The following is a 12,555-nucleotide window of genomic DNA, read 5'->3' on the forward strand; positions in this document are numbered from 1 at the left end:
TCGCTACATGGCTTGGGCCACAACTGAGCGTCTGGAGTGCTCTCACTGTCGCCTCTGCAAGAATGAGTACCCTTCAAGCTGATGTTAGCCATCACTATAGAATCTAGGCACCATATGTAACTAGAGGAGAGATATATCTACTCGTAAAACTATCTAGATCTAGATCTACACTTATACCCTTATTACAGTCATGTAGTTCCCCGATATTTTGCTTGCAGAGGGTACTAATTAACTGTTCCATTAGTAGAGAAAAATCGGCCTGGAATGCAGGGTGGGGCTCTATAATTATAGCCATGCCCTAGGTCACTTTGTTAGGGGTTTATCTCTATACACGTCGACACAGGTACAGGTTTGTTGCTCTAGTGTATTCTTGATCTTCAATGTTCTAACAATGAGCAAGTCATCAACTGATGAAGGAGAGGACCATGAGCAGCTCATCTCAGAGAAAAGACCACCTTGCTGCTGTGATGCCTATCAATCTGACGACCCTGAGAAGAGAGTCAGTCCATTTGCAGTGGTCATCCTGCTGGTACTGTTTCTCATCTATGTACTGAATCAAGCTGACCGACTAGTGCTACCAGTGAGCATCCCAGCTGGACTGAGGTGTCATGCGTCAGTAGCCTCACAATGCAACAATACGAACTTTTCCAACTCAGCGCTTGAAATTAATCTGATGAATCTTCCAGCAAGTAACAAATCTGAGGATTGCATTGAATTCAATGACGAGCAACAAGGATTACTCACAGGCTAGTGTAACATCTGTGTATGCCTAAGAAATAATCTGTGGTGTCTTACAAAACGTGGCTTCGTACAAATGCTAGCTGAGCACTTCATTAACTGAAGCCTTTCAAAGTGCATATCAGCTAGTAGGTTCAAGTTACCTCTATTGTACACAGTGGTAGTTGTACATAGTGATAGGTACTTGTATAGCAGACGTGGATAAAAAACAATCATTTTGTAGCCTTTGTATCCTCCACCAAATGTGATTGTGTTATCTCTATACAGGTCCAGCATTTACAGTGATTTACGTTGTGGCAGGCCTCCCCCTAGCTAGACTGGCTGACACCAGGTCTCGTTCAGTGGTGCTCATCCTGGGGCTGTTGTTCTGGTCCGCCATGGTTCTACTGACAGGGTTTGTGAAAGAGTTCTGGCAACTCGTTGTACTCCGAGTACTGCTAGGAGTGGGAGAGGTAAGGATAATTGCATGACTGTAGAGAATGTTATCGTCTTTTTTCTAATTACAGCGCCAACTTAATAGAAATGCCAAGTAAAAACAATTATTTTACTCCAATTGAGCGTCAGGTATAGCCTGGAATTTTGTTGCTGGCGCTTAGGTAACGCGGCCTTAAATCGAGGCTTTAAATTATGTACGATTGATCTATGATAGCTTCGTGGAAACAGCTACTAGACTAAGTACTCTACGTTCTATTGCTAAGCACCAAACTAGAAATCCTATTTGTGCGCCACTGGAAAATAGTTTTGAAGCGCTGTAATTATAAAAAGAGAGTATAAGTATTCTTTTATCTACGATTCTATCAATTGTTGCAGACTTACATTGTATGACATGGAGTGAATTAACACAATGCTATTACTGTAAGTCATTATCATTCATTGTTTCTGTTGGATCTTAGGCATCTTGCAATCCAGTGGCATACTCTCTCGTGGCTGATTTCTTTCCGTCCAATCACAGAGCGTTTGCGCTCTCTATCTATCATTATGGAGTCTATCTAGGTGAGGTTGGTTAGGAGCTACATGTACAGAGAGAGGAATTAGGGGACATCTGAGCCATCAGAACTCTTTGACTCATTTATTGGTCTCCTCAGTTACATGACCTTCATTGTCAATCATATAATTATTTGAGCAACGCATTCTCAGGAGTAGGTACACAGTTGTTAACCCGAGTCGCGCCGCGGGTTATAGTAGTCAGTCTGTCTGTCTGTCTGTGTATTCTGAGTCTACTCACCTGGATGCGATAGCACTGTGTTTATGCCATGGATAGCCTTAACACAACAAGGTAGTAGTTTTAAATTTGGCAGATTTTGATGTTAAAGCTTCGTTGTCGAATAAAAGCGAGCAAAAGCTAAAAATTTTGAACGTACACGTTGGCAGCTAGCTAGCTAGCTAACTACAGTGCCTTCAGCTTTGAGAGTAAATTTAACCACAGAGTGAGTAGTTGTACTTAAATGTATCTCAAGATTGAAACATTTCTAAGAAATTGTGCTGATACCATTGTGTAGGTAAATAAATAAGCTACAACCTTATTTGAAAATATTTCCCCAAAAGTTGTTGTAGTGGGAAATCATTTTAGGTAAAAATGGGGGTGATCGTAAAATATATGTGTAACATGAAATATCTCCGGAACTAAAGTATTTCTGGACAATTTTTTGGTATCAAAAGATAGAAAATTTATATTTATTAATAATTAATGTGCAAAAACAATTAGACCTTAGCCGACAAATTTGCTTGAGTTCCATCGCTAAGCGAAAGGCACCTAAAATATCCCATAATTGAGTATTAATCAGTACGTGTACTTATGTAAGCTATACGTAACCATGCATATGTTAGCTAAACTATTCAGGAATGTTGTGCCAAAGTTCCATACCTTAGCCGAAAACAATTGGTCTTTTCCATCGCTAAGCGATTGTCCACTATAGAAAAATGTTGGTGTTTTATAAACCACCACATACCCACCACCTTTGGTTACCATGGAAATATTTTTGGATATGTTTTAGATAATTTGTTCACCAACACAACGGTATCATCATATTTTCTTAGAAATGTTCCAATCTCAAAATATTTACATTTATGTACTAACACGTACCAAATTGCGTTTATTTACTCTATAGACTAAAGGCACTGTACACACAGCCTTTATTCGAGGCACCCTACGTTTACAGCTGAAGTGATCCCGTACAAGGAACAATGGAAAAGAGTCGCTAAAATAGAATTGTGTCTGGCTTGCTGTCTCTGTAGCAGACTGCTAGGTCCTACTCCAGGACCATACTCCTCTGAGATTCCAAGCTTCTTTACTGTGATCCACAGTGCTTATATCTATGTACCACTAAAACTCAGCATCTATTTTTTATTGCTCCTGAGACAGCTCAGTCATACATCACTACATGCACTGCATTATATCACTCTTGGTTTCTTAATCATGTCACCAGCCGGCCGAGGGCTTGCACTTTAGTGCTCTAGTTAACCAATTAGAGCAATTCTATTGTTACTGAATTTAACGCGTCTACCGTAAAATTGATGTAATTACAGCGCCAGAAACAATTAGTTCCACTTCTGAGTGGCGCACGAAGGGGTTAGGAGATTGATTCATGTTGGAGTACAAATTCTGCTTGTAGCTGAGATACACACGTAGTGCATTACTTCTACATTCTATATTTAATTTTGGTGACTCATACGATAATTATTTGCTGGCGACTCCACCTAGCTCCAGGAAAATTTATTAAAACACGGCAGTGTTAAATCACATGCTTCATAGCAAGAGTATATGATATAGAGAGAGTATCGAACGTAAGTATACTGTACATCAAATGTATGCGGAGAGTAACGTGACTTCCTGTATCTGTCACAAGCTTGGAATTTGCACACTGACCAATCCAAGTGTAGATGACCAATCTATCAAGAAAGTACATTACATCACAACCGCTTGGATTGGTCAGTGTGCAAATTCCAAGCTTGTGACAGATACAGGAAGTCACGTTACTCTCCGCATACATCTGATGTACAGTATACCTACGTTCCATACTCTCTTCTCTATCATATACTCTTGTTCATAGTTAGTGTTTGCTCTAGTGTTTCCTATATACATGTAGGTGGTGCTTTGGGATGGATGAGTGGAGCTCTCAATGTGATACTAGACTGGAGGTGGACCTTTCGTATTCTGGGCATAGCTGGTATAGTGATGGCACCCATCACGTTCATTGCTCTCTGGGAACCAAAAACTGTACGAAAGAGGAGGCTGGAAAGAAGGAAAGGAAAGAAAGTCTATTCAATCAAGGTTTGCTGTCAACGATTTCAATTTCCTTGGTAGTAGCGACGCTACTGAATGAAAAGTTACTCTGTTACAGTGTAGTAGAGCCTATGGTTTTTCAGAGCTAGAGACTAGATACAGAAATTTTCGTTGGTGCAAATTTTCGTACAAACCACCCATTTATTTCGTACAGCTCAGGATAGTGACGTATTGCAGTTGAATAATTCCGTAGTTTTAATTCGAAAGATGCTCTTCAGTAGGAAATCTCTGAAAATTTCCACATACGAAAATAACCCGCTATATGGTGATAAAACTGCAGCGCCAGAAATTAATGCATGATAGTAAACTATCATACTTATCATATTGTATCGCACACTTAATTCGAAGCCTGTAGAATCCCCATTGAAGTTGCGGCGTTTAATCGAGGAATTAAGTAAAATGTTTTCAGAGCCTTAAAATTGTCCAAAACACATGATTTTTGCTGGCATAATTATTTCTAGCACTACAATACACTACGTATTATTATGAACGTTGTTTTAGACAGTGTCCAGTATAGTTAGAGTGGAACAGTCTGCTCTTAAAAGTTCTATATTTTATCTTAATGCAGGAAGTGGTACTGTTTCTGTTGAAGTGCCCTCCATACTGGGTGCTGCTGATCGCAGGGTCAATTAGAAACATCCCTGGCTATGCCCTGGGGGCATGGCTGCCCACATTCTTCAGTCGTCAGTACGGAGTGGAAGCTAGTCACTATGCCATCCCTGTGGGGCTGGTGGTCCTATTTGGAGGAGGGGCTGGGTCCTTCATCGGAGGATTTCTGTCAGACAGGTATGCACTGAATGTGGGGGTAGCTCAAATTTAGTACAAGTTACTTTGTTTTGTGTAGAAAGCTTTGTTAGTGTGCCCAGAGTGTTGTCTATTGTGTTCTAATGAGCTTTAGATCCTACTATTCCCCATTCACTTTTTAATTACCACCCTTAAGTAAGTGAGAATGATGATTTAGGATTTTTCAAACCCTCAAAGTCCGGAGTATTGTCTAGTTGTGTTCTTAGGAGTGTTATTTAGGATTTTCCACCAACCCTCAATGCAGACTCTCCTCTCGCTGGGCGAATGCAAAGCCCTTTGTGATAGCAGCTGCCCAGTTGCTGGCAGCGCCATGCATAATGGGAGTGTTGCTAGCCCCCACACCCACCATGTCTTATGGCTTCCTATTTCTGGCTTACCTCACGGCTGAGACATGGCTCGGACCAGCAGCTGCCATTGTGCAAGTAAGTAGGCAAATATAACAGTTGATGGTACAAGGAAGTTAACAAAATGAATGAAACCAGCCTCTCCGTATTTCTAGAGCAAGCTTTAAACTTCAAGCAAATACATTCCCTCTTAATCGTAGTACAAGCCTTCCCTTCTGAATTTAACCAACCCAACTGGGTCACTCAGTTTTCAATCGTTGTAGTAGTACATGTATGAGTATGGTTGATAGTATAGTATCTTAATTGTTGCTTGCATGAATTGTGAGATGTTTGCTCGTGTGTGCAGGATATCTGTATGCCAGCCATGAGGTCACAGGCATCGGCCATCTACATAGGAGTCATCACTGTCGTTGCCAGCTTGGGTCCTGTACTGGTGAGTATTAGTGAAGTATGTAATCCTATTGTCTTTACGGAACTATATACATTTCCGCTTTGAAAAGTAGTTGTATAACTTCATTTGCAAACATTGACAGTACTAAATGTGTGTTCAGCTTCGGTGAAAAATACGTTAATTGTTTACACAGGTGCCGGCACTCACAGACCACATTCCACTGTTTGACCCCTGCACCGTGGGTGTAGGCTACGCTCTCCTAGTGATAGTTCCATTGTTCTATGTCACTTCGTCAGCTCTCTTTGTTGTCCTCGGACTAGTGATTCACTTTTGGAACAAGAGAATAGCTGCTGAGGAGATTTCGTACAGTGTACTGGACAGTGATAAACTAAGTGGCGATGATTCTGATAAGAGCAAATAGTGTTTTATATTATTTCTATTCTCTATGCTTGTCTGTATGTGTTTTTATGAATAATTTATGGTAAAAATCGTTAGCTATCCCTGTGCAATTTCATATTAAATTGCTACACACACCAGCCAACAAGCGTGAGCCTGGCAAGGCCAAAGCCGAGGCGGCCAAAGCTATACAAAGCAGACATGACAGAACTCTAGTATAGGTCTACCTGTGCATTAGGAGAAGCAACAGAGCATGGTAATAGTCCATAACTATATAGTTGACTCATGTTATAGAACTTGATCTAGACTGTAGCTCGACATCTGCATACAGTACAATAACATTGTGTAGATCTGTATAGATCTATATAGATGTATATAATAATTATTATATAGTTTTAGCTATAATTATATAATATATATACAATTTTTTGTGTAGGTTGTTGCAACTGTTTTATATGCTAGATCTATACAGTGATGTATATAGATCTGCATCCAGTATAAGTTGAACGGTTGAACTCTCACCAAATCCTCGCAGCATGAAGGTAAGAACTGATAATAATAGCGTCTCTAACATTTAATGGTTTGACTGATTTAATATTAGGCCATGACCTTGTAATTGCAAAATTAATGGACAATAATTATCGTAATTGATGTAATTACAGCGCCACCATAATTTAAGCGCCATGTCAGCATCAGCATAATTTGTTAGGTCCTGAAAGAGCACCAACCGTTGCTGGAATTATTTTTTTCTTCAAAGCTATACAAAGCAGACATGACAGAACTCTAGTATAGGTCTACCTGTGCATTAGGAGAAGCAACAGAGCATGGTAATAGTCCATAACTATATAGTTGGCTCATGTTATAGAACTAGATCTAGACTGTAGCTCGACATCTGCATACAGTACAATAACATTGTGTAGATCTGTATAGATCTATATAGATCTATATAATATTATATAGTTTTAGCTATAATTATATAATAATTATATATACAATTTTTTGTGTAGGTTGTTGCAACTGTTTTATATGCTAGATCTATACAGTGATGTATATAGATCTGCATCCAGTATAAGTTGAACGGTTGAACTCTCACCAAATCCTCGCAGCGTGAAGGTAAGAACTGATAATAATAGCGTCTCTGTAACATTTAATGATTTAATATTAGGCCATGACCTTGTAATTGCAAAATTAATGGACAATAATTATCGTAATTGATGTAATTACAGCGCCACCATAATTTAAGCGCCATGTCCATGTCAGCATCAGCATAATTTGTTAGGTCCTGAAAGAGCGCCAACCGTTGCTGGAATTATTTTTTTCTGGCGCTTATAAAAAGGCTTGTTTGAGACATCAAGACAATCATCCTGCATCTTTGACTTCCTTCACTTCTAAACAGTTGTCTAACCCAGCTACAGTCAATGAATGTTGTTCACGAGTCGCTTAGCTCTGAAAAGTGCAGCTATAGCAATAGCCTCGACCCCCGGCCGATCCGTCTCCAATTGAACGCTAGGTCGCCTACTAGGCCTGGTATTGATTGTATTTGGGCGTGATCTGGGCGTGGTTTTTTAATACGTGGTACAACAAAAAATGAATCCTCCAACAGTGGTCTTCAACAACAGCCTCTGCATGGGGCAGTATACAGCAGGAAATACTTCCCAGAAGACACTTCTTTGGCAGTGGCAACCAAATCTTTGTCGATTCCTTTATTGCTACTGAGGATGGCAGCAGAAACACCTCTATTGTTTAGACTCCTGATCTGGTCAATCATGAGTCTCATGATGAGAGATACAAGGGGAGAGACAATTAACAAGAACAACACTTTTGTCAACAGGAGGAGCCTTGGTCCTACCTAGCTTGTAGTCCATTAAAAAGGATAGCAACTGATATAGCAGAGAGACTTGCCATACCCCGTTGGGAACCAGATAAACACGTCCCTTCCCTCAAACAGGAGCTTGAGAGCCTGGGCCTGTTCTGCCATGAGAGTGAGGCCATCTTGCTTCAAACAAGACAACGCGTTGCATGCCATAGCTAGCTAACTATAAATTGAGAACATGACACGGAGCTAAATTACTGTAACTTTTACGGGAGTAAAATGCCTCTACGTACACCTTTAGTATTACAGAAAAAAAGCAGGAAACAAAATGTAAAGAATCACTGCTTTTGTTTCCGGTTCCTGCCACGCCCAGATACAATCAATACCAGGCCGTATTTTTCAACTTCGTTCTATTAAAAAAAAATCGGCCTGGGACCGAGGCTACTATAGCAAGTGAAACTGAGCTAAACCACGCCCATTTACAAATTCTATACTAGCTGTTAAACATAAGCGCCACCATAATTTAGGCGCCAGCTTGGGCTAAACGCAATTTTTTGTGTTCTAAAGATGCGCCACTCAGAAGTGGAATTAATTTTTTCTGCCTCTGTAATTACATCAATTACAGTATTTGAAATCAATGTGTAATCTGGTAAACACACTGAATTGTGTATAGCCTCCTATACAATTATACACCAACAACGGCAGACTGAGAACCAAAAAGATTGTTTTTGTGGTTAAAATTATATAAACTACATGCAGCTAACCACAGTAATACATTTGACGTGCAGTGTGTTTTTTGATGTACTAGATCTAGTATCATTGTTACAGTACCCTCAACAGTATCTTTCCCGAATTGATAGTGCAAGATTCCCATATTGAGCGTGATTGAGAGCGTCAGCAATACTCCACCAGGTAATTCCATGCTTCTTGTTGTTTTTAGCGATAATTATAGCTAAATATAGCCATTTTTTACCATCAGTATATCGTATGTGTCAGGGAATTTTCCATTACACTTGAAGATTTCTGGTTTGCTTTTTCATGCATTATTATGCCTCGGTGCCCATGCGCAAGCGAGGTATACGGTAGTGTGTTTGTGTGTCTGTGTGTCTGTGTGTGTGTGTGTGTGTGTGGACTGTTTCAGCTGCTCAAGGATCAATAAAGTGCAAGTAAGAGTTTCTATAGACTTCTAGTCATGTTTTCTTGGCTTGGTATTTGTGGATTTGCAAAATAAAGCTTCGTTCTCGAGTTATGCCTAGTTTTGCTTACTTGGAATGCCATTGCAGCCTTTTCAGAAGAGTCCGTAGCAAAACTTGTTCACCGAGTGTTGCTATACTCTACTTAGTAGTTAGCTCTGCACTAAAACGCTATATATAGCTGCAAGAGTGAGAAGAGAGCTGCAAAGCTCTGCTGACTTGCAGCCATTAATTTTAAACTTGAACTTTGGCATCGATTGTTTTTAACAACGATCATGGTCGATCATTACCCACTCTTTGAGTTTCCCTGTGATTCTGGATTCTGCATGCAGCAAAATTAAAAATGTTCATCATGATAATTATAATCAATGTTTGTACATGTATAAAAGCTAGTTATTAGTAGTTTTATGTTATGTAACTTTGGCACCTCCACCGAGGCATCAGCACCTGCGTTGCTTTCATTACAATCAGTATACGTAATTATATATATAGGCCTATAGGTTAGGATCGGTTGTATGTATAGGTTATTACCCTGCATGTGCGTGCACAGCGCGCAGCAGGGGTAGAGTGATATGTGTGTGCATGTCGGTTTGTGTGTGTGTGTGTGTGTGGTGGACACAAAAATGAGCTGTTTGAGTGAACTAGACACTTTCATTGACTAACTTTAGACAGTAGTAGGCTATAGTTGAAACTTGTAGGCGATCTTCGAGGGCGACAAAAAACACTGTTTTCTATATATAGATTCACGATCATTCCCATAATGATAATAAGGTCATTATTATATATGCAGTAAATGTTTTGTATCCGTCGTCTTGCTGCTGTGCGTGTGCAATGAAGCTCAACGCACAAGGTGAATGCTCTGTGAACATCTTGTTACTCATGCAAAAGGGTTGTATCAGCAGTACAACACGAGGGCATTGCGTAACAACCTGATTTTGTTAATGATCATTGATCATTACCTGATATGGACCAATCAGATTGCCCGACTCGACTGCATTGACATTTGCCAGGTATTAATGCACTCCATGCAAAAGCAATTAATACAAGCTAATAGGGTGGTACATGGGTAGTGCTTTAGTTGAATCGGTCTCCATCCTGGGAATATCGATACAAGAGCAGATGTCTTACAATACTATCGTCTATACCACATTTCCTTGTTTGTAGGCACGCGTTATAGTTATGGCATGATTTGTACATAGCTAGACGATACAGAATCCCCGTAGTAAGACGCTCCATCCCCTTATGTGCTCCTGATCAATATCATCCAGGTACCGTATATTGGGTTACTTTCGTATAGTTCGTATTGCAGAGCATCATACGAAAATTAAAACTACGAAATTGTTATTCTACCGCAATAGGTTCAACGTCACTATCCTGAGCTGTACAAATATTAAGATACTATGGGATTGATATTGCCATAAAATAATGCAGGCATGTATATACTGTATTTAGTACAATGACCATTTATTTATGACTGCATGCATTTGCAATTAAGGTTTTCACCAGCAAAATATTCTAGAAATACGGTATAAGTTTATACCATGCAGTGTACTATAGTTGGTACGTATGCAAGTTACGGTATGCATGGGATTAATTATCTAGCTCTAAAATTCTGCCTGTTCAATGCACATATATTTCTAAAATTTCAAATGGTGAGTCATCGCATATATTGGTTGACTGTTTTCACAAAGCCTAAACTCAATGTCATCTGTTGTCGGCTAAGGTAGTTGCTTGCAGAACTACGGTGGGTTGTTGAAGTCACAGCAAGTACTGGTACTCCCACATCCTTGACCGTCCCAGAGTGGATCGTCAGCATACCACACACCTTCAGTAACTCTGTTACTTCTAACAGCTGTGTCACAAAAGTAGTCCTGCCCAATGAATGAAGGTACAGCCACAGAGCCACCATTACAGGGACATCTCTCTGATAAATCATCATGGGTTTCGCCAGATCCGCTCGAAAAAGACCAAATATGCTGTCTACGAGACTCCCCGTGGGTGAGAATAATGCCATTGATGGGATTATTAGTCGTAATAGAATTAAGTGCGCTAGGTGAGCCAAATTGATATGCAACAATTCTCCCACACACACACGAGAGTATTGAACTCCATTCACAGGATATGTAGTTGACACACATCCCTGCAGCAACCTGTCAGGTCGACCACACGTACGCAGTGGTGCTGTTGTCCTGCTATTCAGTTTGAATCCGTTCAGACACTGCTGGTTAGAGTCAGTCATGTCAACATCAGCCACCTTCATCCAGCCTCTTGCTCCATTACTGCAACACAATCTCTCCATATCGCAGTACATAATCACAGGCTTCTGATTATTAGCTCCAGTCATCCAATAGTAGTCGGACTGATAATTAATTGCTAGCGTATAGTGCACCGCATGATATTGCTGGATTGCTTAAGATCCAATCTTTATTAATTCACTAGTAGTAGAGGTAGTATTGCCTTTTGGTCCAGGGGGACCTTGCAATCCAGTCATTCCTTTCTTCCCCTTGTTTCCAGTATTACCAGGTTGTCCCGTAGCTCCCATTTCGTCCAACTGGCCCCAATGGACCGACACTACCGTTGATTCCTTGAGCACCAAATTTTCCTTTCACACCGGGTTGGCCTCGTCCTCCCATTTCTCCGGGAGTTCCTTGCGGTCCAATTGAACCCATGTCTCCTTTAAGTCCTGCTCCAGTGTTTCCTTTAGGGCCTCTTCTGCCGTCACGACCCTGAGGCCCTATTTCTCCTTTGTATCCAGGGTAACCAAGCTACCCTTTAATGCCTGTCACACCAGGGTCTCCGTGGATCCCTCGAGGTCCTTCTTTGCCTTGTTCATCGGTGTTCCCCTTTTCACCCTTTGGTCCTGGTTTGAGTGTGCAGTCCGTCCCATTGTTCTCATTTCTGTTGCAATCTATAATAGAGTAGAGCTTCTTGTCGATAATCTCGGTCAGTGCATTAGCTAGAATATCTATAGAACTCTGGGAAGCATCTCTTCTGTTTCGATTGAGTGATCCAATGATAGAGGAGATAGAATCTTCTTCTGTGTTGAGTTTCGACGTCTGAACCTCTTCACGCAAAGTTTGGATTTCTCACCCTTGATTCCAGACAGTGAAGGTCAAGCTGCCAAGAATGGTGAAAAGCACTGCAAAAGTGATGGCTTGAAGCACAAACAGCTTAGGGTTCGTGGTGTAAGCCATTGCAGCAATTAACGTTGCAAAATCAACTGCGTTATTTCACAATGAGTGTGGGCATGCAGTGCTAGAGATGTTGGACTGCCTACGTAGAGTTCTATGACTAGTAAAACTTTGCCTGGAAAGCTGGACATGGATCGACTTGGAACTGGAAGTGTTCAAGCACTAGCTAGCTAGCTATACCTTATTAGGGTTAGATAGATCTAGCTACTAGTCTAGATATCACAGTGTGTTTATTTAGATTCTATCAGACCACCTATCACCAGTATCACCACCTATCTTTCTTGTGTCTTTCTAAATGCTAATAGTAATAGCTTAGTCATCATGAGCATGCAGGTAGCTACTGCCACTAGAGCTGGCCACGCTGGTTCCCTGATCTGACTTGCAAGCACAGCTTTTGCTTGG

General features: G+C 40.6%; 1 protein-coding gene across 1 annotated transcript; it reads left to right on the forward strand.

Annotated features, from left to right (window-relative positions):
- Positions 1-271: 271 nt before the first annotated feature.
- LOC135338029 (protein spinster homolog 3-like) lies at positions 272-6,048 on the forward strand. Its single transcript, XM_064534045.1, has 8 exons — positions 272-746; positions 1,006-1,190; positions 1,632-1,731; positions 3,825-4,009; positions 4,590-4,807; positions 5,070-5,247; positions 5,516-5,602; positions 5,754-6,048. The coding sequence occupies exons 1-8, from the start codon at positions 392-394 to the stop codon at positions 5,979-5,981; spliced, it is 1,536 nt and encodes a 511-aa protein (XP_064390115.1). The 5' UTR covers positions 272-391; the 3' UTR covers positions 5,982-6,048.
- The last annotated feature ends 6,507 nt before the right edge of the window (positions 6,049-12,555 follow it).

This window comes from Halichondria panicea, chromosome 7, assembly GCF_963675165.1.
Source record: "Halichondria panicea chromosome 7, odHalPani1.1, whole genome shotgun sequence".
NCBI classification, from domain to species: domain Eukaryota; kingdom Metazoa; phylum Porifera; class Demospongiae; order Suberitida; family Halichondriidae; genus Halichondria; species Halichondria panicea.